We start from the raw sequence: 27,884 nt of genomic DNA, 5'->3' as shown, positions 1-27,884 counted from the left end.
TTATTAACCTACTTAATCTATCTCGCTTCCTTCAGTTCTGAGACGAAAACCAGAAAATCATGAATTTCCACTAAAATCTTAATATGTGAAATCCAAAGTACTGTTTTTATTAAATCATTATGAAAGATGAATCTAAATATAAATTTTGAAGTCTCTAGCTCTGTTCTGTTGCGCCAATGATTTTTCCAGAAAAACGTCCAAATCTCGGAAATGGCTGAAGTTATCGAACTGATATTTAACACACATTAATTTAATATTATTTCTGACATGCTAGAAAAGTTTTAGTTCATTTGCTTGATTTTTAAGGTATTGCGCAACATTTATGACGTCAGAGCTAGTTGCAGCAGACTAGCTGACACTCAATGGAAACTGATGTGAATTTACTACAGCGTGAGTAGGCTGCTTCCCTACAGTGTGCTTGCTTGTGTGAATGAATGGTGTGTATTTCTATTTCTTTTTCTGATGAAGGTTGTGGCCAAAAGCTTATGTGTAAGTGTCTTAACTGTGCCTGTCTGCATTTTAACGTGCCATCTTTATGGTAATTAGCACTCTATCTTTTCCTACACTGCTGATATTCCAACCTGGAGTTTCCATTGTTTGAACTTACGGTCTACTGTTTTATGTTGCAGTGCACTTCTACAAGTGTAATACACAAATGTTGCCTTAGGAAAGAGTCACAATAACATCCATGTCTACCGTTTGCTATTTTTTACGAAATAGCACATCACACTCGAAATTTAACTTAGCCAATGAAATAAGTTTGAAGATTTATTGTGTGTAAGAGACACGAGGGCCCACTGTGTGGGAAATGTGGGAAGTTCTGTGCAGAGATGGAGTTATCCACAGACGCAGTAAGTCTTGGGAGCTATACGGGTGTTTAAACATCGACACCTGCTGGGATGAGGGGCCACTTACTCTGAGGTGGCGCTGTGCCAGCAACGAGCTCAACCCATTGATTAGCACCACAGATGACAATGAGCAACCAGCTGCTTCTCTGTGCAGAGATATAAAATTTATCGATTTTGGACATCTTTTGACAATCTGTCACATGGAGAACAATGTTTACTCTGGCAATTTTAACACTAATCTAGTGTTCTGCAACATATTAATGTGAAATGTTGTCTATGATGTTGAAGCGTGTAAGTTAAACTGATATCTGAGAATTTGTTGTTTTTGTGGCATTATCTGGAAAATGGCCTCTCTTGCAGCTCCAAGCATAAATGTCAAGTGAAGAAGAATGATTAGCACAGCACACTGGAACCGAGTAGGGATCCGGTTTACTGCTCGGCCACTAAATTAGCATATCGTGAGTACACCAGAAGAGACGCTGTACACACTTGCATATACTACATACACAAGTACAAGCATCGATCAAGCTACTGCGAAACTGCACTCTGTGTGACTCATCACTACATCAGAATACTGTAAATGTGGTGATTCCAATTTCTTAAGGTCTCTTCCTGTTTGTTTTCATCAGTAGGATCTTATTTTTCAAGTATGTGGGAATCCAATGAGCTGCCTGTTTGGATACATTCTTTCTGTATGTCCCACAAGTTGGATTCCTTGGAGACACATTGTAACAAGAGCTTTTAGGAATTTGCCTGGAGATTTCACACTGGGTTCTGTGTGATGTATCCCATCCTTTATTCTTGGACCTAAGATTTTTACTACAATTTTACATTCTTCTAATTCAGTTTGCTGTTTTCATGTCTTGTGCTGGACAAAGAGTCTCTCTCATGCATAAAGAAATTCTAATTTGATCACTGTTGTACAATGTTAGATTTTAGAGTTCCAGGAAAAATACTTTTAGTTAACTGAGAGACAGTTTGTACTTTCCGAAGTCTGGATTCTATGGCCTTCTTTTCATTATGATGTTCAGTGGTCTTTTTCACCAAATTATTTAAACTATTTAACACCGAATACTATGTCATTGCCTATATAAGTTCACCCAGTGCCATTTTGGTATCAGCCAAGAATTTTTTCTCCAGGTGAAATTAGTAGTCCAATTTTCCTAGCTTGCTCCCTTAATATTTCAAATTGCTTTAGCATATCAGTGATGTCTTTGTCAATTAGTATTATGTCATCGGTATAGGTTACACAATATAATTCTATCTTTAAGTTTACGTTCTAGTCAGTGTAATAGTGCACCTGCTCTTCTCCATTATCTTACAATTTTCTTAGGGGCATAGTTGAATAGCAATGTGATATGCCATCCCATTTTCATATTCTTATGTCTGTCTTAAATTACACTGCTTGAAAAAAAGTGAGACACTCAGAAGGTGGGGAGAAAACAAATTGAAACATAGCTAATTTAGAGGGTATGTGATGTTATTTCAGTGATAACAAAACAGAGTCAAATTTACACAGAACTTATCAGTTTGAGCCCACTTATCAATACAGCAATGCACCCTGTCTGGCCTGGACAGTGCGGGAGGATGTCGTAAAGCTGCTGCATACCCTCCTGAGAAAGGTGATCCACAACTGTTGTAACTGGACATTGCAATCATGGATACAGGCAGTGGGATGGAGTTGACGTCCATGTTGGTCCCATAATGTTATATCAGGGACAGATATGGGGATTTTGCTGGCCACAGGAGTATATCAACATCACACAGACAATTTAAAGAGACACATACTACATGTGGACAAGCACCGGCCTGTTGAAAAATAGCACCACAATACTATTACACACTGCTGTACCATCAGAGTTCCCACGGCCATTACAAGCCGTGACCTGAAGTCATACCCAATGGCTCCCCACACCATGGGATTCCTTTGTGACCCACCCCCCCCAAAATGTGGAAGAATGGGACCTCTCCCCATCTCCCCGGGTCACTGTCAAACTTCTCCACGATAGTCATTTGGAGCAGTGCAGGACTGGGACTCATCAGTGAACATAATGTGACGCCATTCATTAGCAGTCCGTACTTCTTGATCATGGCACCACTTCACATGCAGTCATTTGCTTGGGTGTTAATGGCAGCCTATGCGCAGGACGGCAATTCCATAGTCTGGCTGCTCCTAGCTGTATGACACAGCATGTTGCAAGGAGACTATTACAGTGAACTCCTGTTTATCCGAAATGATCAGGACGGTGGTCAGTTCCGATAACGAAAATTCCAGATAAATCAAAGTCCCCCTGTTTTCACATGTGAACACTCCAAATTGCGTCAATATTGCGAAATACGATCGTAAAACGTGCGTAGGGTATGTAAAACATTACTGATATGGTTGCAAATAACCCTACACTTTTTTACTGAAAAAATTGTGTTGACATGTTAAAAAGGCACCAAACTATGATTGAAAACTCAAAAGTTTTTAAATACTGTATAAAAAAGCTCGTTTATTTTGCATTCTTACAGAAAAAATCTCCCTTATTTGGCAGCAGGAAAAAACAGGAGTTTTAATTTTATTACCTACTCTTTTGAATAAAAAATAAACTACTGAACAAAATTATGAAACAAATCTAGAGATTACTCAAAGGAACGAAAAGTCTGTCCAGAGGAACTTTCAAGAAAAGTAAAAAAAAAAAAAAAAAAAAAAACTTTTTAAGTTATGGACATAGAAGTTCTAGGATGCTTCATTAGAGTTTATTTTTTGGTAACGAAGTCACGAATGCCTTTTTTTCTTTTTTTTTTTTGCTTGAGAAACTATTGCTGCAACAATACATCTCCAACGTTGAAATCAAACTATTTCAGGATAAATCGTCTCCTCCTGTTGGCTGATGTACTCCAGGGCAGTTTGGATCACTTCGTAACAGAATGTGTGAGGAATATTTTTCTCTGATTCATCATCAGAAACATAGTCTTCTAACGCTTTATGATCGGTCACAATTTGGACGATTTCATCCTCAGTCACATGAAAAAATGCCATTTTCCATCCACTCTTCAATGTCTTCGAAGTGTGTGTCTTTACAACCAGCTTCTCCAGTAAATTCACCAAAATTATGTCAGCTTGAGTTTCGGTGTTGTCTCCTCCTTCCCACCACTTAGGTTGCCTTACGATGTAAGAGTTTTTCCAAGACCTAACAAGAGGAACTGGAGGAATTAGATTCCAAGCTTCAGCAATCAATGAATGACACTTAAAACATCAATTTTTTTAAGAGCTTCCACAAAATCATCTGCAGCATCAATCACACCTATTAAGTATTCCAGCATCTTGTGTCTGTAATGTTTTTCCATCGCCTCAAGAATACCTTGGTCCATCGGTTGACATAGAGATGTGACATTTTGTGGAAGAAATACAACTTTGATATCCCCATCTTGCAGATCACCTGGGTGAGAAGGAGCATTGTCCACAAGAAGTAGCGCTTTTCAAGGAAGTCCTTTTCCTTCCATGTAATTTACTACAGCTGAAACAAACTCTGCCTGGAACCACTCTCTGAAGATGGCACGGCACTGTTCATACATGCCTTAAGACTGATTCGTGTACCTCAGTGGGAAAGCTGGTTGGTTGGTGTCTAAATGCTCTTGGTGTTTTGGATTTGCCAATTAAAGTAAGACACAGTTTATGATTGCCAGTGGCATTACTGCAAGCGAGGACAGTAAATCTTTCTTTGATTTTTTTGTATCTGGAAGCCATTTCTTCTTCTTTAGAGGCAAGGGTTTTCGTTGGCAGCATTTTGTAATTCAACCCAGTTTCATCACATTTGTAAAGTTGATTGTCAGTATAACCTCCTTTGTCAATGATTGTGTGCAGTTTCTTCTTAAAATCAGCATAGCAGCTTCATCCCCAGATAATGATTTGGCACTGATGGCAATTTCATGGATGCCATGCTGCTTCTTGAAATGATCCTGCCAGCCATTACTTCCGAGGAATTCTTGCTTCTTTCCTTCTATCAGCTCATTAGCTCATTTTGACAAATTAGAGGACCTGAAACTGACACACCTTTGGCTCTTATTTATTCGTGCCACAAAAATAATGCCTCTTCTAACTGAGGATGTGCACCTTTTCTCATTGTTTTTCAAGATTTCACTGCGCTGCCCAATGCTTGGATGGAACAAAAATTTTTCAATTCCTGATCGATTTGTCTTCCGATCAGTAATTGTACTCCTACTCTGCAGCAACTTTTGTGGGTGGCTCACCAGCATCAATTCTCTGCAAAGTGTGATGCTCTTTTTCCAACAAGATCACATTCATTTTATGTTATGTGCCCTTAGTCACGTTCAGTGTTCTTTTTACAGACACTCGACTGAGTCCTTTATGGTTTTTGGCCCCTTTTATCTCTGGACACTTTAAGGCACATAGTGGGAGCACAAAACCTCAAATCAGACACACACAAATGCACAACTTGACAACACTCGAGATGCCCTAGACAAACTTTTGATTTTTGAAACCAGGCTGTGGCAGCCATCAAATGAAAGCATTCGATACATCTATGCCATTTCCTCTGTTCTACCCAAGCCCACGTGGCAACACAACAGGGTGTTGTACGTTCACTGTTAAACACTCAGCTTTGATGTACCGACAACAAGTGGAAAGAGTTAGGCGGCGCACTCTAATTGTCAGTTTCGACAGGCGTACGTTGCGCTCCATAGAACAATACTGTATGTACTGTACTTCCAAGGAGTTCCAATAGATGGCAGTGGCATGAAACCATGCAATACGAATAAGAAACGCACTAGAGCTTCAACCAACACACGCACGAATTGACGATACTTGGACTTTTGACACGCACCAGTGCACTGATTAGCAGTAGATTGCCAAAAAACACCAGCAAATGCTTGGCTCCAGGTGCACGCAAATTGAAACTTGTCAAGTGTCAATCTAGCTAGCCAAAAGTGTAGCTGCACAAGAGTTTACTGTACTTGTTCTCAGATGGCAGTCACAGACGTGAACAGGTTACAATGTACTCAGTACACTACACAGTGATGCTCCCTTGTAGTGGTCTGATGTAGTCAACTGGAACATTGATGATGAGTAAGCCCTTACTTTCCAACATCAGGCCACTGTCAGATCCAAATACTCCAAAAATACAGATGTTGCAAGGTTTAACCAGGGGACCAAATGGACATCCACAATGAGGTTTCTTTCAAACTCTCATCAGATAATGCTGTCTCACACCAATATGCAGCACCTTCATATCCTCCAGAGTGATGATTCAACATCTGACGCTATTCACATCCCTTATATACCACACGATGCTTGCTAAACAGCAATAAAAAAAAAGAACACTAATGAATAATGAAGGAAAAGACAGACTGTTACTTACCATAAAGAAGATACCTTAGGCTGCAGATGGGAAGAATTAAAAGACACTTACATAAAGCTTTCAGCCACAGCCTTCATCAGTAAGTAGTAATCTGTCTTTTCCAACATTGTTGATATTCCTACTGGAGTTTCCATTGTTTCAAGGACACTGATGCTTTTCTGTGAGTGTTTGCTTTATGATGTTTTCTGCATTTTAGCTTTTTTTTAAAAAAGAAAAAAAAAGAAAGAAAGAAAGAAAAAAAAAAAAAGATTTGTTGCTGGAAAACTTCTGAAGTCCAATAAAGGAGTTACAACAGCCATATATGGTTATCTGGTGGACCTTGCAGAACCAAATTCTAGGGCTGAAATATACTGTTGACCAATGGGCATTAATCAGAATGAATACTAAATAAAAAATTAAATTCAAGTTTACACAAAAAACACAGGTTCTATCACTGTTGCTTTTCATTCTATTTTGCTCTTATGTTTGCTATGACTTGTTAAGCAGAAATTTTCTTTCTATCTACAGAGTTACATTTGCTGTAATGTATCTTACCTCCATGTTGTTTCTTCTTTCTTCTCACTGCTGCCCCAATCATGGAAAGCAAGTCATCCTCACTGCATTTGCTTCGTATTGCATCTCTGAAACAACAGTTAAAACACCCGTTAAACAGTACCAGGCAATTACCACACAGTGAAATGTTGGTACACTAAAAAGGAAGAAAAACTTTGCAGAAATCTTCAACAGTAATCTTGTAGTCTGCAGTAGGCAACAGCAGGATAACAAACCCACTGGACAAGAATGGGAAAGTCATGATAGAAGTTACTTTTATTTTTATAAATAAACAGGTATCTTACACAAATGCTCAAGAGTATACATAGGATCTCGGGCTGAAGAGGTGGAGCAGAAACTGACATTAGTTTTGTTGAAGAGGGAGTACTGGAACACAGCACAATTTCTTGCAAAATGAAGCCAAATTTATTGATAAACTCTTAATTAATTGCCAAGCTCACTAATGTGACCATTTTATAACAGGTACTTACTGCTTGGAGTATATGTGACTTTTCAGGCTTGCCTAATAGATCTGTTGCAAAAACACTTTGGGTTCCCCACCAGATAACATTATGCAAGTCCCTCCCTCAATATTTCAGTGACACAACGTTTTGGCATCTTCAGGTGGTGGTGATTTCCACCATCACTGCTGCAAGATGCAACTGGCAATTTCCACGTGACAGCTTTGAAATTTATCATGTGGATGACTATGACCATCATATTTAGAATTCAGAGGATTTCATAGAATACCTGAAGATGCTTAAACTAGAACTTTCAGATCTTTTAGTTAGCTCAAATGTTATATCATTACTTACAAAAGTGCCCCTGCTGCCCTCATTAGAGGTTATTAGCAGCAAGTTTGAGAAAGAAATTGTGATGCTGTTTAAACATGTGCATACCTCATCCTATTTCTTATGTAACACCAACTACTTTAATCAAGTGGACAGTGTTCCCATGGGAGATCCTCTATTTCCCTTAGTAAATATCCAACATTCCTCCTTCTGGCAGAATGCTGAAGAGACATTTGTGGTGTGGCCCACATAATACAGACACTACCTATGTCCCTGCAGCATTTGCACTCGCTCCATCTGAATATTCAGTTCACTGTGGAAGTACAAAAAGATAGCAGCTTACCATTCCTGGATGTCACGGTTAGAAGAAAAGCTGACATAGCACTGGGGCTTAGTCTCTACTGCAAACTGATACACGCAGAGTTATATTTGAGGTCCAAAAGTTGCCGTCACCCTGCACAATGTGGTAGTGTCTTACACTCCCTGGCACATAGAGCACACGTGATTTCAGATACCGACAGTCTGCCTGGTGAACTGTAACACCTAAGAACAGTGTTCCAGCAGAATGTTTATTCTTGTAAACAGATTTGCAATGTGTTCTGAGCAAAGCAAGTTCAGAGTAGGGATGTAAATGAAGATACTTAGACAAGCACTGCAAATGGCTTTCTTGCCATATTTCAGTGGCATGTTTTCAAAATTAAAAGAATCGCTAAGAGAAACAGAATCAAGTGTGTTTTTCGTCTACCAGCAAAACTAAGGAATCGTTTGTGTTCAGTTAAAGACAATTTTGACCTTAGAAAACACAGATCATATATAAGATCTGATGCCATTATGGGAAACCTTATATAGGGCAGACACCTCACATTGTGCAAGAACACTGTGTTCAACAGCGCTGACAAAAATGCCACCCAGTAAATTAATGGTAGCAGAGCACTGCCTGAATACAGGGCACCACACGTTTCCCAAGAGGACTGAAATTGTATCCTCAGCATCATCACTCTAGGACTGTGTTTTTAAGAATGAGGCATGTATCCATACGGTGGGCAATCTTACCAACAGGAATATGGAATTTTGACTAAGCACTGCCCAGAATCCAGCACTGACTGCCATGAAATTAAAACAGTAGAAACCAGATCCTCCGATGTATGACCTGATGCAGTACCTTGCAGAGAGTTAATTCAGCTCTTAACCACACGAGTGTCCAGAAGTGCAGTCATTGCCCACAACACATAAGCAGAAGGCTACTATGAATGGCATTTCCATCCAACTGGGAGTGCCTGTCCACACATTCGTACTCCTGCTTCTAGCCTGACAAATTTCAATTCTGCTGTGCGAATATCACCAGCCACATCTTGCAGCAGTGATGACAGGACCCACCACTACCTGAAGATGACGAACAGTTGTGTTGGTGAAATATTGTGAGGCTTGGACAAAGTTATTCAGTGGCAAATCTGAGAAGATTTGTATACACTATTTTTCTGTGACGCAGGTAATGTGCAGCAAAATGTGATAACTTTCTGCATTTTCCTTTTTGTACATTTCAAAATACCCCAAAAATTGGTGAGAAACACTGAACATATGACATAACCAGATGACACACCCCACAGCATGTGCAGCAGTCGGGGTTGAGTGTAAATGAATGATTGAGCAGTGCAATACTTTCATTTGAGTAAACAGAGCAAATTTCGAAAACATTTTGTAAATATGATCTGTTGTAAATGTAGATGTTAAAAATTATTGTCCCTGCTGTAATCAAGCAAAAGCAGTTCTGATTTTGTGTTTATTGCTTCTGTCCCTTCTCTTGTTAGTAAAGAAAACATAGGTCATTTAATGGCGATGATGCTATTCTGAAGTTTATACTCATCTACTTGTTATGCAATATGGTAGGTTTTCATTGTACTGTACTTTGCAAGAAATCAAGGAAACTGCAAGACCGGTAAATAAAATAATAAACTTCTATATATAAAAATAAAGATGAGGTGACTTACCGAACGAAAGCGCTGGCAGGTCGATAGACACACAAACAAACACAAACATACACACAAAATTCAAGCTTTCGCAACAAACTGTTGCCTCATCAGGAAAGAGGGAAGGAGAGGGGAAGACGAAAGGAAGTGGGTTTTAAGGGAGAGGGTAAGGAGTCATTCCAATCCCGGGAGTGGAAAGACTTACCTTAAGGGGAAAAAAGGACAGGTATACACTCGCACACACGCACATACCCATCCACACATAAAGACACAAGCAGACATATATATATCTGCTTGTGTCTGTATGTGTGGATGGATATGTGCGTGTGTGCGAGTGTATACCTGTCCTTTTTCCCCCTAAGGTAAGTCTTTCCGCTCCCGGGATTGGAATTTTACTATCATTACTTTTTTTTTTTTTTTTTTTTTTTTTTTTTTTTTTTTTTTTTTTTTTTTTACTTGTACCACACATATTCCACACGGTTCATGCTCACTCCTTCAATGATACTGCCCATCCTTCTCTAGTGTGTGAGTTGTCCCTGCTTTCCTGCGTGTTTGTTGGTTTAAACACCCTTGTTTCAAAAGAGAGTGACAGCTTAGATACAGTCTTGTCAACATTTTGTATTTTTATTTAGCAATTATTGTTTGAGCCTTATAGGTGAATGTCACAAGATATTGTCAACCACTGCATTCACTAGATGGGAATGGGGTTCATTTTTTAAGTTGCTGTTATCTTTTTCATCCTATCTTGGACTAGCTTTTCCATACTCCCACTCTATTTTACGTAGCCAAACAGTTATCCGCCCTTGCAAACTTGCTCCTTTACTACCAAGTCAACTAATACTGGGCAGCATAACAGAAGTTCCAATATCCAGTCTTTCACCACAATTCACCTACACACACTTTTCACTCACTGATTTTCTTTTTTCAATGTCATAAATATTTTGCTTTCACAGGCTGCTGTGCTTTGAACATAAAATTGTAGGAACATCTGCCTCACATGTCTTTTTTTTTTTTTTAATTAAAGAATATGTTCCTTGCTTACTCCTATTTGCTTCTGATACATTTCCATTCTCACTTTTATTTTGTTTTGATCCATTTCTTTTTTCTTTGATAGACAAGTCAAACAACAATGGCAATATGTTGCAGCCCCCTGTGTTTCACCCTACTTACTATGAACTTACTTTTCTTAGCTTCCAATTTTATTAGTCATTTGGTTTTTAAGATACTTAAATTAATTGTTTGACCCTGTATTTTTATATCTTATTTTACCTTCAGTTGATAAAGGATTTCTGGTATGCTCACAAAGAGAGAGCTGATTCTTCCCACCCCTCACCCCCCTTACCATGTCCTGAAACAAACTTATCGCCAAGTCTTAGTCTAGTCATCAATTTAAAAGTGTCAGTTGTTGGTCCCATTGTCTAATAATTTGTACATTTATACACATGAAGTTCCAATTTTTATTTGGAACATATAGACTCTGATAATCATGAATCACAGTTGAAATGGCTCTGGGCACTATGGGACTTAACATCTGAGCCAAGGCAGGATTCAAACCTGCGACCGTAGCAGTCGCGCAGTTCTGGACTGAAGCACCTAGAACCGCTCGGCAACGGTGGCTGGCGAATCATAGTTACCATCACATGGACAGAAATACTGTGTTAACTTTAATACAACACAGGGACATAGCCAAAAATGTCTTTACATAATTTCCAGTTCTGATTACTTTCCTTTAATTTAATCTCACAAATAGGTTAGTGTAACATGATGCTGACAGAGGCAAATTATATATACTCACAAATTATTTAGCTAGAGGTATCTGGTTTGTATGTCTGGGAGGGAGGAGGGTGCAAGCTGAAAACTTCAAGAAAAGATTACTCATTTCGTACCTGCTGGATTTAACTGCAGTTTATCTCTTCCATATACCAACCACATACCTAATGTGCATGGCAAACAGTTTGAAAGTATTATTCTATACTCAGCATTTGGAAATATCAGTTCCTTCATGAGAGAGGAAAGAGGGATAAGTTTCTGAAGGTCTCAAAGGTCACTCGGACTCCGTGACTAATGTGAGGACAAGAGGAACGAATGTGTCTATAAGAAGTTTTGGAATTTCACCTCCTGAAGGTAAAATACTGATCACTCTGTCAGTCTTCTAGTAATTTTATGGTTTCCTCGCATGAATTTTCACTTGGACATGATTATTCTATGTTTCATCACTCACCTGAGAGATATCTCTGAATACCCAAAGAGACACACCTCCAAATTGCCATCAGCTGTTATCTGTAAACGGTTGCACGTGCCACAGAAGTGTTCACTCATTGAGGTTATAAATCCCACACGTCCCTTGAAGCCCGGGACATGGTATGCCTGCAAAAAGAAATTGGAAGAAAATAGCTACTGCTGTTGTGTAAATACTATAAATGTGTTGCTCACCAAGTGGAGGAAGGAGAAAATGTGCATTAAGGGGAGTTTGAACGCCCTATCCTGACAATGTTAAATTTGGTGACTTAACTTCCCCGTATTTCAGGAACAACTGTAGCCATTGACAAGAAACTTTTACAGGACATTAAACTATATGTTCTGAGTCTTACAATAATTGCATTTCAGCCACTGCTTTTGGAAATGCAATTTTTTAATTACACAGTTAAAATTTTGTGTACTTTTTTGTATGTTATTCTAAATAATTTTATTTATGCATAATATTACGTTCTTCTTTTAGTTCAGAAGACTCAGAATACGTATGTTATTACTCCCTGAAAATTTTAATTCGCTACTCGAAGTAGTTTCTGAGATTTAGGGAAAATGCAAGAGAAAATCTAAATTTTCAAGAAGAGTTTTTAAAGTTTTAATAGACTGTAACTCAATATATGCTTAACATTTTATTTTTAGTCACTCAGAAGCACCCTGCACCATACTGTATATCATCCTCTTGACCTTTTTTAAGTTTTTTCTTGTTTTCTTCTTTCTGGACTCCGTAGTGGCCAACTGTGCTGCATACAGTGCTTTACCATTGCAAACCTTGTCCATCCATTCAAATTCTCTGATGCAGTTTGCTCCAGAATTAATTCCCATATGTTGTAGCACTTTCACGCTACCAATGTTGCCATCATTAAAAGCAATAACAGCATGACTGACCCCCACTTTAGTGTCTTCATTACAAGAAAAACATTTTTTGGTCTACATCTACATCTACATCCATACTCCTCAAGCCACCTGACGGTGTAGGCTACCTTGAGTACCTCTATTAGTTCTCCCTTCTATTCCAGTCTCGTATTGTTCGTGGAAAGAAGGATTGTTGGTATGCCTATGTGCGGGCTCTAATCTCTCTCATTTTATTCTCATCGTCTCTTCGCGAGATATACGTAGGAGGGAGCAATATACTGCTTGACTCCTCGGTGAAGGTATGTTCTCGAAACTTCAACAAAAGCCCGTACAGAGCTACTGAGCGTCTCTCCCGCAGAGTCTTCCACTGGAGTTTATCTAACATCTCCGTAATGCTTTCATGATTACTAAATGATCCTATAACGAAGCATGCTGCTCTTTGTTGGATCTTCTCTATCTCTTCTATCAACCCTATCTGGTACGGATCCCACACTGCTGAGCAGTATTCAAACAGTGAGCGAACAAGTGTACTGTAACCTAATTCCTTTGTTTTCGGATTGCATTTCCTTAGGATTCTTCCAATGAACCTCAGTCTGGCATCTGATTTACCGACGATCAACTTTATATGATCATTCCATTTTAAATCACTCCTAATGCATACTCCCAGATAATTTATGGAATTAACTGCTTCCAATTGCTGACCTGTTATATTGTAGCTAAATGATATGGGATCTTTCTTTCTATGTATTCGCAGCACATTACACTTGTCTACATTGAGATTCAATTGCCATTCCCTGCACCATGCATCAATTCGCTGCAGATCATCCTGCATTTCAGTACAATTTACCATTGTTGCAACCTCTTGATATACCACAGCATCATCCGCAAAAAGCCTCAGTGAACTTCCGATTTCATTCACAATGTCATTTATGTATATTGTGAATAGCAACAGTCCTACGACACTCCCCTGCAGTACACCTGAAATTACTCTTACTTCGGAAGACTTCTCTCCATTGAGAATGACATGCTGCATTCTGTTATCTAGCAACTCTTCAATCCAATCACATAATTGGTCTGACAGTCCATATGCTCTTAAATTGTTCATTAAACGATTGTGGGGAACTGTATCGAATGCCTTGCGGAAGTCAAGAAACACAGCATCTACCTGGGAACCCGTGTCTAAGGCCCTCTGAGTCTCGTGGACGAATAGCGCGAGCTGGGTTTCACACGATCGTCTTTTTCGAAACCCATGCTGATTCCTACAGAGTAGATTTCTAGTTTACAGAAAAGTCATAATACTCGAACATAATACATGTTCTAAAATTCTACAACTGATCGACGTTAGAGATATAGGTCTATAGTTCTGCACATATGTTCGACATCCCTTCTTGAAAACGGGGATGACCTGTGCCCTTTTCCAATTCTTTGGAACGCTACGATCTTGTAGAGGCCTACGGTACACTGCTGCAATAATGGGGGCAAGTTCCTTCGCATACTCTGTGTAATATTGAACTGGTATCCCATCAGGTCCAGCGGCCTTTCCTCTTTTGAGTGATTTTAATTGTTTCTCTATCCCTCTGTCATCTATTTCAATATCTACCATTTTGTCATCTGTGCGACAATCTAGAGAAGGAACTACAGTGCAGTCTTCCTCTGTGAAACAGCTTTGGAAAAAGACATTTAGTATTTCGGCCTTTAGTCCATCATCCTCTGTTTCAGTACCTTTTTGGTCACGGAGTGTCTGGACATTTTGTTCTGATTCACCTACCGCTTTGACATAGGAGCAAAATTTCTTAGGATTTTCTGCCAAGTCAGTACATAGAACTTTACTTTCGAATTCATTTAACGCCTCTCGCATGGCCCTCCTCACATTACATTTCGCTTCGCGTAATTTTTGTTTGTCTGCAAGGTGTTGGCTATGTTTATGTTTGCTGTGAAGTTCCCTTTGCTTCCGCAGCAGTTTTCTAACTTGGTTGTTGTACCACGCTGGCTCTTTTCCATCTCTTATGATCTTGCTTGGCACATACTCATCTGACGCATATTGTACGATGGTTTTGAACTTTGTCCACTGATCCTCAACACTATCTGTACTTAAAACAAAACTTTTGTGTTGAGCCGTCAGGTACTCTGAAATCTGATTTTTGTCACTTTTGCTAACCAGAAAAATCTTCGTACCTTTTTTAATATTTCTATTTACGGCTGAAATCATCGATGCAGTAACCGTTTTATGATCACTGATTCCCTGTTCTGCGTTAACTGTTTCAAATAGTTCAGGTCTGTTTGTCACTAGAAGGTCTAATATGTTATCGCCACGAGTCGGTTCTCTGTTTAACTGCTCAAGGTAGTTTTCAGATAAAGCTCTTAAAAAATTTCACTGGATTCTTTGTCCCTGCCACCCGTTATGAAAGTTTGAGTCTCCCAGTCTATATCTGGCAAATTAAAATCTCCACCCAGAACTATAACATGTTGGGCAAATCTACTCGAAATATTTTCCAAATTATCCTTCAGGTGCTCAGCCACAACAGCTGCTGAGCCAGGGGGCCTATAGAGACATCCCATTACCATGTCTGAGCCTGCTTTAACCGTGACCTTCACCCAAATTATTTCACATTTCGGATCTCCGTCAATTTCCTTCGATACTATTGCACTTCTTATTGCTTTAAACATGCCTCCCCCTTCACTGTCCAGCCTGTCTCTGCGGTATACACTCCAATCTGAGTTTAGAATTTCATTACTGTTTACATCTGGTTTCAGCCAACTTTCTGTCCCTAGTACTATGTGGGCATTGTGACCGCTTATTAATGAGAGCAGTTCTGGGACCTTTCTATAGACGCTCCTGCAGTTTACTATTAGCACATTAATATTGTTATTCCCTGTTGCATTTTGTCTACTCTTACCTTGCCGCATCTCAGGAGGTGTCTTGTCGGGCCTAGGGAGGGAATTCTCTAACCTAAAAAACCCACATGTGCACTCCACATATACTCCGCTACCCTTGTAGCCACTTCCTGCATGTAGTGCATGCGTGACCTATTCAGGGGGACCCTACATTTCTCCACCCGATAGCGGAGGTCGAGAAATTTGCACCCCAGATCTCCGTAGAATCGTCTGAGTCCCTGGTTTAAGCCTTCCACTCGGCTCCAAACCAGAGGATCACTATCGGTTCTGGGAACGATACTACAAATAGCTAGCTCAGATTCCACCCCGCGAGGCTTTCCGCCTTCACCAACTCCGCTAACCGCCTGAACGAACTGAGGATGACCTCTGAACCCAGACGGCAGGAGTCATTGGTGCCGACATGAGCAACAATTTGCAGTCGGGTGCACCCAGTGCTCTCTATCACTGCCGGCGCGGTCTCCTCCACATCTCGGATGAGACCCCCGGCAAGCAGACAGAGTGAACACTGACCTTCTTCCCCGACCTTTCCGCCATTTCCCTAAGCGGCTCCATCACCCGCCTAACGTTGGAGCTCCCAATAACTAATAAACCCCTCCCCCCATGTGCCTGCTCGGACCTTGCTGAAGGAGTGGCCACATGTCCACTCACAGGCAGAACGGGCGATGCCACACGGCCAGCCTCCACACTGACCCTCCACCTTGTGCGCCGCGAATGCCGCTGAACCCGCCACTCCCCTTGGGAAGAGGGTGGCACAACCGCGCCCGGTATCCGCAAAGATGTGTCGACAGCAGGGTCAGTGGGTGAAGCATGTAACACCTGGGGTGTACCATGCAACGCACCAGACTCACCACTGCCTGAAGACGGCTAACCGCGGCCATCAACACGTTCAGCTGTTTGCGAACAGTGGCCAGCTCCTCCTGTGTCCGTACACAGCAGTCTCACATCCTATCCATCTTAAGAAATCAATTTACTGTAGAGAGTTAATCAACTTATAACTAGACTGCTAATTCACTAAAGGCGGCTGATAGTTGACTAAACTGTGGTTACTAGACACTTCCTGTAGAAAACAATGAAAATAGCACTACCTGTCTCTGGACTGTATTGAAAACAAACACTAGCACTACTGGTACTATGGCTGACTAAACGGACTTTCTCTGACTGTATTCAAAACAAACACAAAATCTATGGAACACTATTACTAGCACTCGACAATTAAAGCTTCCTAAAAGCAAAAACACACGGAAGAAGAAGTTACAAGTAAGAAAAATAGAGTTAATACTTAAATCAGCATAGTTCGCTGCACAGCAGACGTGACGCAGACAGCAGTTACGACGACACTGACGCTATAAGATTATTGAACGACTCATTGGGATTTTGAGTCTGACAATGCAGACACTTCTTCAATAATTCAGGATTGCCAGGTCTCTGTAAACAGGTTTTATGATATCCACAACTGCTGCTGGGATATAATGTTTATGGCTGTATGACCTGTTTGAGTACTGGGCATTGCGGTAATTGCACCATGAACCAGATCCAGGAGGGCATGACCAACACATTCCAGTTCTGTGATAAGCTTCTCACCATAAGGCTGAGTGGCTACTACACTGTTATATGCATTTGAGTCTGCACAACCTAAGAACTTAGTGTAACACACTCCCCTTTAGTTTACAGATCGATTATAAATTTCAACAGCTGCACAGGCCTCCGTACGACTAGTTGTCCTTCATAATTTCTGTCACAGATATGCCCTTCTTCATTACCTGATTTATACTTATAACAATGTTTGGTTAAAATCTGGAAATCTATTAGCTTTCCAGTATCCACCACTGGTCACTGTAGCAACAGAATTCTTAGAACTTCAGCTGCGCTTCTACCAAGTGCCCCAAAAGCTACTGATATGTCAATCATACCATCGTTTATTTCAGCAGCTTCATTTGCAGCACCCTTAATTGACTCACATGCAGTGGATTTCACAGCAGCTCCAATAAATCCTGCATACTTGTCCATTTTACAAAGTGGGCGTGGCATATACATCACGACACACATTGTTTCTGCTGCAGTGTGTCCTTTGCCAATAGCTCTCAATCCATAAAACCACCTAACATTTATTTCAAAATAATTATCTTTACACTTATCAGAACTCCAAAATGAATGAGTATATTTACAACTGACAGAATTAATGATAAGTTTCCTGGCTAGTCCATTTGATACCTCAATGTCTTCATGTAAACTAACTGGCCCTCCACATACATACAGCACACACATTCACATAACACCCCTGTTACGATGTGTAGATGTATCAGAATATAACCTAACCTACCATTTACATGAGTTTTGTTTTGAGATAACTGTGTTATCACTATGTTTTATTTTAATCTTCGAAGCACTAATGGGTGTTTCTCTAGATACTCATGAGTTTGCGAGTATTTCATTGTCTGTAACTTCACACACCACATGCTGAACACAATGTTTCTCTTTATTCAAAAATTTATTACCATGAAACCCACATTTCTTAAAAACACTTCATTTTGGAGTCATACTTTTTGAGAGATTTACCAGTCTATTCGTCACTATTCCTCAGAAAAATGTTAGCACTTCGATGTACAAAGCATGTTTATACTATGAAAAGATACGATACTATTTTTGACAGTGCTACCAATACAAACACATAATTTAACCTTTATAACACAGCAATCCACAGCTTTCTACAGGGTGGTCCATTGATAGTGACCGGGCCAAATATCTCACATAATAAGCATCAAATGAAAAAACTACAAAGAACGAAATTCGTCTAGCTTGAAGGGAGAAACCAGATGGCGCTATGGTTGGCCTGGTAGATGGCACTGCCATGGGTCAAACTCATATCAACTGCATTTTTTAAAAATAGGAACCCCCATTTTTATTACATATTCATGTAGTACATAAAGAAATATGAATGTTTTAGCTGGACCACTTTTTTCGCTTTGTGATAGATGGGGCTGTAATAGTCAAAAATGGTTCAAATGGCTCTGAGCACTATGGGACTTAACTTCTGAGGTCATCAGTCCCCTAGAACTTAGAACTACTTAAATCTAACTAACCTAAGGACATCACACACATCCATGCCCGAGGCAGGATCGAACCTGCGACCGTAGCGGTCGCGCGTTTCCAGACTGTAGCGCCTAGCACTGCTCGGCCACTCCAGCCAGCTGCTGTAATAGTCACAAACATATAAGTATGTGGTATCACATAACATTCCGCCAGTGCGGACGGTATTTGCTTCGTGATACATTACCTGTGTTAAAATGGACCATTTACCAATTGCGGAAAAGGTCGATATCGTGTTGATGTATGGCTATTGTGATCAAAATGCCCAAGGGGTGTGTGCTATGTATGCTGCTTGGTATCCTGGATGATATCATTGAAGTGTCCAGACCATTCGCCGGATAGTTACATTATTTAAGGAAACAGGAAGTGTCCAGCCACATGTGAAACATCAACCACGACCTGCAACAAATGATGATGCCCTAGTAGGTGTTTTAGCTGCTGGGGCAGCTAATCCACACATCAGTAGCAGACAAAAAGCGTGAGAATTGGGAATCTCAAAAACGTCGGTGTTTAGAATGCTACATCAACATTGATTGCACCCGTACCATATTTCTATGCACCAGGAATTGCATGGCGATGACTTTAAACGTCATGTACAGTTCTGCCACTGGGCACAAGAGAAATTACAGGACGATGAAAGATTTTTTGCATGCATTCTATTTAGCGATGAGGCATCATTCACCAACAGCGGTAACCTAAACCGCCATAATATGCACTATTGGGCAACGGAAAATCTATGATGGCAGCAACAAGTGGAACAGCAGCGACCTAGGCAGGTTAATGTATGGTGTGGCATTAAGGGAGGAAGGATAATTGGCCCCCATTTTATCGATGGCAATCTAAATGGTGCAATGTATGCTGATTTCCTGCATAATGTTCTACCAATGTTACTACTAGATGTTTCACTGCATGACAGAATGGCGATGTACTTCCAACATGATGGATGTCCGGCAAATAGTTTGCGTGCGGTTGAAGCAGTATTGAATAGCATATTTCATGACAGGTGGATTGGTTGTCAAAGCACCATACCATGGCCCGCACGTTCACCGGATCCGACGTCCCCGGATTTCTTTCTGTGGGGAAAGTTGAAGGATATTTGCTATCGTGATCCACCGACAATGCCTGACAACATGCGTCAGTGCATTGTCAATGCATGTGCGAACATTACGGAAGGCGAACTACTCACTGTTGAGAGGAATGTCGTTACACGTATTGCCAAAGGCATTGAGGTTGACAGACATCATTTTGAGCATTTATTGCATTAATGTGGTATTCACAGGTAATCACGCCGTAACAGCATGCGTTCTCAGAAATGATAAGTTCACAAAGGTACATGTATCACATATGGAACAACCAAAATAAAATGTTCAAATGTACCTACGTTCTGTATTTTAATTTAAAAAACCTTCCTGTTACCAACTGTTCGTCTAAAATTATGAGACATATGTTTGTGACTATTACAGCGCCATCTATCACAAAGCGAAAAAAGTGGTCCAACTAAAACATTCACATTTCTTTACGTATTACATGAATATGCAATAAAAAATGGGGTTCCTATTTAAAAAAACACAGTTGATATCAGTTTGAGCTATGGCAGCGCCTTATAGCAGGCCAACCATTGCGCCAGCTGGTTTCCCCCTTCGAGCTAGACAAATTTCGTTCTTTGTAGTTTTTTCGTTTGACACTTATTTCGTGAGATATATGGCCCGGTCACGATCAATGGACTACCCTGTATATAAAAAATTACAGATTTTATTAGGTCTTGAAGTAATGCGTGTAAAAATTTTAACATTTTCAACTAGTGTAGATTATATTTTAGAAAATAAAATAAAATACTTCCCACGCAAGTTTATAAGTAATATACATATCATTTTATTTGGAAAATTGCAAATTTTATAATCAGGTAAAAACCCGAAAAAGTGAAAAAGAATGTTTTCCGCTTCTAACTCCCCTTAAAGTTATGGAAATGTGCAAGCTTTCGGAGCCAGTGGCTTCTTCTTCTGGCAGAAACAATAAGGGGATGGAAAAGGGAAGAAAGAAAAGGATTGTCAAGGTTTAGGAAATGGGAAGAGTTGTAGAAAAGCTGCAGAGAAACCCAGGCCAGGACAGACTTACTGAATGGGATGAGAAATATGTAACTAAACCAGTCCATCTCTCATACCACCAGCAGATGTGAAGTATTATTGTGATTGGTAGTAAGTCATAAACATTAAATTATTTTCAATGTATGTTCATATGTAATACTGCACGTACCTTTGAGGTATCATTGGGCCCATTGGGCAGAGGATCAAAATTAGGCCACTGCTTTCTAATTATTTGGACCATTTCACTAAATGAGACCATCTTCCCATCATTCCATTTGTTGCCGCTGAAAGGCATGTACTCGATAAATCTTACATCAACATTTTTCTCTTTTGTTAACTCCACAAAACTGCACACTTCATCTTCATTAAAACCTCGCATTACAACACAATTTATCTGTTGAAGAAAGACACCATTAAAAACTTGGTATCAGATAAAGCATGGTTTAAACAGAGTTTGAAAGACTTTTTGATAGGTAACTCATCCTACTCAATAGATGAATATCTTAACAGTGGCTGTTAGGCCAGCTTAAATAAGAATGTCTGTTAGATTTCAGTTCTGAGAGCACTTTGTCATAACAGTCAAGATTATGTACTTTTTGTTTGATAAATTTATTAATAGTGCATAACAATGTTTCAGTCTGACAGCGTATCAATTCTGAAAATATTAGCTGTTCCAGTTTGTATTGTATTCACCTAGTTTGACAATCTCCTGACAAATGATCAGGGTATTCAAATGTTTTATATTTTTTATGTTATACTTTCTGGCATGTTACTCACCCATGAGAATCGTCTCATGTTTTGGGTCTTGGAACAAAAGCTGAATCTAATCTAATCTAACCTACAAAATAATGGTTCTACAAGTCTGTTGTTATATTTGTATACCTCACTGATTCTGTTAAATTAATCTTTTTCTCTCTTTTTAGAGAATGTCTGAATTTATCTTAGCATGCCAAGCTGTTAACCTTCTTAACAATTTATGAAAATTAAACTACATACATCTCCAATCTTTTTCCCCACTCCAACGCACACATCTTTTGCTGAAAGTATTATTTTAACAATTACATGAAACTGTGCTGCCATTTGTGAAACAAAGTTGAAAGTGTTCTCAAGATAAAAGGTCTTCACAAAAGGAGCATTTAGTATCTCTGCAGGTGGTAATACTGACAGCCATCATATAAACAAGCCCAAATGGTAGAACATCCTGCTTTACACATACACGCAATGGCAGAAAAAAGGAAAAGAGCACACCTTTCATTCAAGCATTGAATATATAAACTGATGAGACAAAACACTATGACCTCCTGTTTGATAATGTGTTTGTCCACTGTTGGAACACAATACAGCAGTGATTTTGTGTGGGACAAGTTCAACAAATTTCAGGTATGTTCCCAGCATTATGTGAGGTATGTTCCCAGCATTATGCAGCACCGCATGTCTAAGCACAGGTCATGTAATTCCCATAAATTGGAGATCAGTGGTTTCTGGGTGCAGAACTGGTATCTGATAGCATCGCAGATGTATTCCATCAGATTCAGAAGGGGTGAATTTGATTCTGGCCTCGTGACACTGAAAGTCATATTGTTGAAACATGTCACCTTCATTAGGGACAGGGTGCGGACAGTGCACAATAACGTTCACACAGAACAAAGCTGTTATGGAGCCTTCAGTTACTACCACAGGACCCATAGAAGACCAGGTGAATGTCCTCCATAGCATAATATTGCTCCCACTGGCCTAAGTCTGTAGCAAAGTGCACCTTGCAAGCACCAATTCAGTCTGGATGACAGTGTATGTGCACAAAACCGTCAAGTAGGTGTAATGCGAAACTCGAATGATTCAACCAGATGACACATTTCTATTGATTCACTGCCCAATCTCAATGCTCCTGAGCCACAGAAATTGTAATTCAACTGTGTTGTCAACATGGGAACATACAGGGGTTGTCTGCAGCAGAGCCCTATGTTTAACAATGTGCAATGAATGGTGTGCTCTGAAATACTCGTGCTTCCACCAGCACTGTGTCATCAGACATGCCACAGAAATTAGCTTCCTCAGCCGAATGTCATCTTTTTCAAAGGAACCATCCCAGCATTTGTCTTAAATCATTTAGGGAAATCAAGGAATACCCAAATTTTGATGGCCCGATGGGATTCGGGTCCGTTGTCCTCTGGAAGTCAAGTCCACTGTCTGACCACTGTGGTGGCATGACCTAGTCTTAATTAAGCCAGAAAATCCTGGGAAATGCTGACATACTTATTGATTTAAGATATAACAATTTAAAACAATCCTCTCATGAATTTCACTACAATTTTCCGCTCTTTTGAAAAAAAAATTTCTTTTGACTGTTTTGATGTTGTTTAGTATGTTTAAATAATGATGGCAGTCTCTATAAAATGGCAGTTTGACTTTTAAGTTTAGTTATACTGTTTTAAACTACATCCTTCATCTATTTGTCCACCCAGAAGTGCTATAGGATATAACTTGAAGACTATGGTGAGGTGGCGGGGGACAGTCATGTGTTGAGAAGGAGGTGCTGCCAGAAATGAAGTGTGTGAGGTGACGTTATTGACACTGCATACAGGGAGAATAAAAATACTCTATTCCATATTCATTTACAATCTACGTCTGGCCCCCATATGGTTTTACTTTTCTCCAATAAGAAAAAAGAAATTGTCAGTAACTGTCTTTATAAGGTCTTAAAAGGAAACAAACAATAGAAATCTAGGCTGGAGTAATGACCATATTATAAAAAAGATACATTGCTATTCACTGTATACAGGAGATGTTAGGTCACAGACAAGCACAACAAAAAGACTACTAAACACGTAAGCTTTCCATCAGAAAGTCTTCTTCCAAAGTGGACAAAAAACACACACACACACACACACACACACACACACACACACACACACCCGACCGTTGTTTCTCCCATGATGCACAGTTGCTCCCAGTCTGGCCCTAGCAGCCGGAGACAGTGGTCATGTATGTGTGATCTGCATTTGCGCACATGTGTGTGCGTGTGCGTGTGTGTGTGTGTGTGTGTGTGTGTGTGTGTGTGTGAGGGAAAGGGGGGGGGGGGTTTGCACCAAAAGCTTACGTGTTTAATAATAGGTGGTGTTCCTTTTCCCCCCCCCCCCCCCCCCCCCCCCCCCCCCCCCTGCCAGCAACACATCTACACTATACAGTGAGTGCCAATCTATCCTTTTCATAATACTGTCGTTACCACCTTGCCAAGAGGCATATTGTGGAGTAATCTGAAGGGCTCTACTAATTTGTACAAGAGGAAGGAGAGCACAATCTCAATGTAAGTTTTTAGAAAACTGGTATGTGCATTACTTCTCCAAACCTTTCAGAAAGGATACGGTATGCACTTCATTCAGCAAGATGAGTAATAAACAATATTAGCAATACTTCATCAAACTTGTTCACTTTCATCTTTGGATTAAACATTCGATTTCAGAGAGTACAGAATTTGGCAGAATCAAATTTTGGGGATATGTGGAACTGGGACAATGGCATATTTGTTACCCATTCAACAAACTAAGCACTGCTGATTGCTACTTTTATTGTGTCTGCTGCTGCAATGCATATATGAAACTATAAGTGCAGCATCTATGATGGAATAAAATGTTATACAAATGAAACATACAGGTACAGTGAAATAGAGTAGTATGGCTCATCATTTCGGTCTCACAGATTAGCAGGTGTTGACTTGAAATATAATACTTAAGAAGTTGAATCCAAAGGAGAGGATGTACCGTATTTACTCAAATCTAAGCCGCACTTTTTTTCTGGTTTTTGTAATCCAAAAAACCGCATGCGGCTTGGAATCGAGTGCAAAGCAAGTGGAAGTTCTGAAAAATGTCAGTAGGTGCTGAAACAACTAATTTCTGCCGTGGAATATATGTAGCGCTACACAGGCATGCTTCGTAGGCACAAAGATAAATACTGGCGCCAAAACCTCTGCGTCAGTAAATAAATTAAAAAAAAAAGGTGGAAGACAATTTTCATACATTATCCAACGAAGTAAATACAAATTCCGTATTGTTCATCTTCGAATGTAGCAGAACTTCAATGTATTACGAAAATCCGACCGGCAAGACTGTTTGGGATGTTTGTCAATATGGCCAACTCAATGTTCTGAATTTTTTCCTACCTGTGAGAAGAGACGGTTGCTAATAGGAACCTGATGAAATGTGAATCACATGCAGTATTCTCTTCATCATAAGAGTAATACGAATATAAACATTTTGCCACGTATTCTTTCGTGTTTGCTGCTATCTTATTTAAATCCTGTCTGCCTAATAAACTACGAAACTAGAGTGAGACAACAGCAAACGCGGAAGAATATACGTATCGTGTCATGTTTATATTCATATTATTCTTATGCCTAATAGTGATACAGTCAGAAATGAAGCACGGCAACTGACTAGATTTTTATATCCAAGATGACTCTAATTTCTGTGCAGAATTTGATGTACTAAAGAAGCGGCCGCAAAGATTTTCAAATGGAGAAAAATTTTCACCTAACTCTCGTTCAGAACATGTTCTATCATACGCAGTCTATTATTTGGTTCTTGTTGATCGTTATCAAAGAAAGCAGCAGTGTAAGGAACAACAAATAGTAGTCTCTTGCCATTGTTTTGCTAATGAGATGATTTCTCTCTCTTCTTTTTTTTTTTTTTTTTTTTTTTTTTTAAATTGTAGGCAGCGGTAGCGTGCACAAAAGCAAGCCATGCCACGAGTGATGACAGGCCGCAAACACGCACTATCAGAATGCGACAAACAATGCATGACACAGTACAGTAATGCATTTTCAGCTTAGAGTGACATAAACGCCTATAACAAGGAAAACGGCACTTATCAGATCAAAGCAAAATAAGCGATTGATTCAAACCAGATGAAGCACATGAAAAAGGAAGGGTACCAGTATAAATACGGATGGAGCGCCTGACGCATAGCAAAGGCTACCTGGTAAAGCTTAACTGCTAAGCTTACGACTCGAACCAAACTACTGTAGCTGTATCGTCATTCATTCGACCTAAATTGTGTCTCATATTACAATGGACCGACTTTGTTTCGATTTGGAGGTGCGGCCTAAAACTTTTCTCTCCCCTTGAACTTCGAGTCTCAAATTTCAGGTGTGGCTTAGATTCGAGAATTTTTTTTTTTTTCTTTCCTTTATTTCGAGTCTCATTTTTCAGGTTTGAGTGCGGCTTAGATTTGGGTAAATACGGTAGGTGGTATTTCAACTAATTCTGACTATGAAATAAAACAAAGTACAGCAGGGAGCTCTGACAAATCAAAGAGCAGCGATGAAGATTCTGATGAATAGTAAAGTATGAGTTAAAAAATAAGATGCTACTGAGATCGTAAATTTTTGTTGTGTTGATGAATCTGTTAACAAACATATTCAAAAATGCACTGAAACATTGGCACATGTAGTGTTGGGAGGTGATAAACTGTCATTACTGTTAGAGGAGCTACGTATTTCTTGCTGTTCTACTCCTAAATGACACTGTATCTGAAGGTATAGAATGAATCTTCACTGGCTAGAGAAATGGGTAACACAATTTTACAAGTCTCTGCTGTCATGTAATCTCTTCAGGGAAATCATGACTGTACTAAGATTCGGTTTGTGGTTGACAAGGTCAGAGTCATTAAGAAATGCAAGGCAGCTACCATGTCAGTCCTAGAAGAGAGAGACGTAGCAAACTGTCAAAGCATGTACAGTCCCGGTCCATATGTTTGTGGTGATGTACTAACCAAGTAATACTGTGTGTCAGGCAGCGCATTACTCAAGAACCATCATGGAAAAAGGTGGAGTGGTAATTTATGTAAAAAACAACATATTTTACAATGCATTAGATTTAAAGAGCCATTGTATAGAGCAACAAATTGAAGTATGTGGTGTTGAGATTACTGTAAATGACTTCACGGCTGTAGTGTTAGCACTGTATAGATCTCCCTCAGGGAATTTGAATGTATTTCTTAAGCACTTAGATTCTTTATTATCCATACTGTACTCAAAGTCCAAGAACTTGATAATTACTGGTGACTTTAATGTTGATTTCCTAAATGAGAGCAATAGTAAAGCTGATTTAGTACATTTAATGGAGTCTTATAATCTGATGACAATAGTAGATTTCCCAACTAGGGTTGCTGTTAACAGTAAAAGTCTGATAGATAATATATTTATAGATAAGTCTACATGGAATGAGATCACTGTACATCCAATCCTTGGCCTTTCTGATCATGGTGGTCACTTGCTTAGGCTCAATTACATCAGTGTGTGCAACAGTTCCGAGCATTCTTGGAAATCTTTTAGGATAATAAATGAACAGGGCCTTAAAAAATTCAGTGATAGCCTAAAAGAGATAGACTGGAGCCGAGTTGATAGGGAAACAGATGTAAACAAAAAGTACAATTCATTTTTAAATGAATTCATGTCTGTATTTGAGTCCATCTTTCCCAAAAAAAGTAGTTAGAAATAGTCATATAGGCAATGCCAAGAAGTCTTGGATCACTACAGGGATAACAACATCTTGTAGAACAAAAAGGATGTTATACAGTTCTCTCAGGACTTGTAATGATCCAAAGAAATGACAACACTACAAACTTTACTGTAGCATTCTCAAGAAGGTTATAAATAAATCTAAAAGTATGTGCATAAAATCAGAAATTGAAAGCTCAGAAAATAAAATTAAAACTATAAGGAATGTAATAAAGAGGGAAACTGGCAGGACAACAGGGAACATGTCTCAGGTAGAGATTAAAACAGGGGACAGTATCATAAAGAAACCTGAGTTGGTTGCAGAAATATTTAATAACCACTTTTTGAGAGCAGCAGAGAAGACAAGCTGTAATGGTTCTATGGAAGAATCATTGTCCCTCCTACAGAAAGCTATTAGCAACAGAATCCCACAGTTATCCTTATCTCCATTTACTGTAAGCGAAGTCATAAGAGTAATTAGATCATTAAAAAACAAAAATTCTGCTGGTGTGGACAATATTTCTAGTAAAATACTGAAACACTGTTATAAATTTGTTAGTCCCGCCTTATGCAACATATACAATGCATCCCTACAAGATGGGATTGTCCCTGACAGACTTAAGTTGGCTGTAGTGATTCCTCTCTTTAAAAAAGGGGATAAAAGCATTGTTACAAACTATCGCCCAATATCCCTATTAACTACCTTCTCGAAAATTCTAGAAA

The 27,884-nt window shown here is 39.5% G+C and overlaps 1 protein-coding gene across 1 annotated transcript in view; it reads right to left on the bottom strand.

Annotated features, from left to right (window-relative positions):
- LOC124571364 (molybdenum cofactor biosynthesis protein 1-like) overlaps positions 1-27,884 on the bottom strand; it is a 65,293-nt gene that overhangs the window by 24,608 nt on the left and 12,801 nt on the right. The window contains exons 4-6 of the mRNA XM_047131112.1: positions 20,838-21,062; positions 11,722-11,867; positions 6,746-6,831 (exon numbers count right to left, since the gene is read on the bottom strand). Of these exons, the coding sequence (XP_046987068.1) occupies positions 6,746-6,831; positions 11,722-11,867; positions 20,838-21,062 (457 nt within the window). The remainder of the gene's footprint in view (positions 1-6,745; positions 6,832-11,721; positions 11,868-20,837; positions 21,063-27,884) is intronic.

Source organism: Schistocerca americana, unplaced genomic scaffold (genome assembly GCF_021461395.2).
Source record: "Schistocerca americana isolate TAMUIC-IGC-003095 unplaced genomic scaffold, iqSchAmer2.1 HiC_scaffold_17, whole genome shotgun sequence".
NCBI lineage: Eukaryota > Metazoa > Arthropoda > Insecta > Orthoptera > Acrididae > Schistocerca > Schistocerca americana.
The sequence above is the reverse complement of the archived record's forward strand: the minus strand, read 5'-3'. Positions and strand labels throughout refer to the sequence as shown.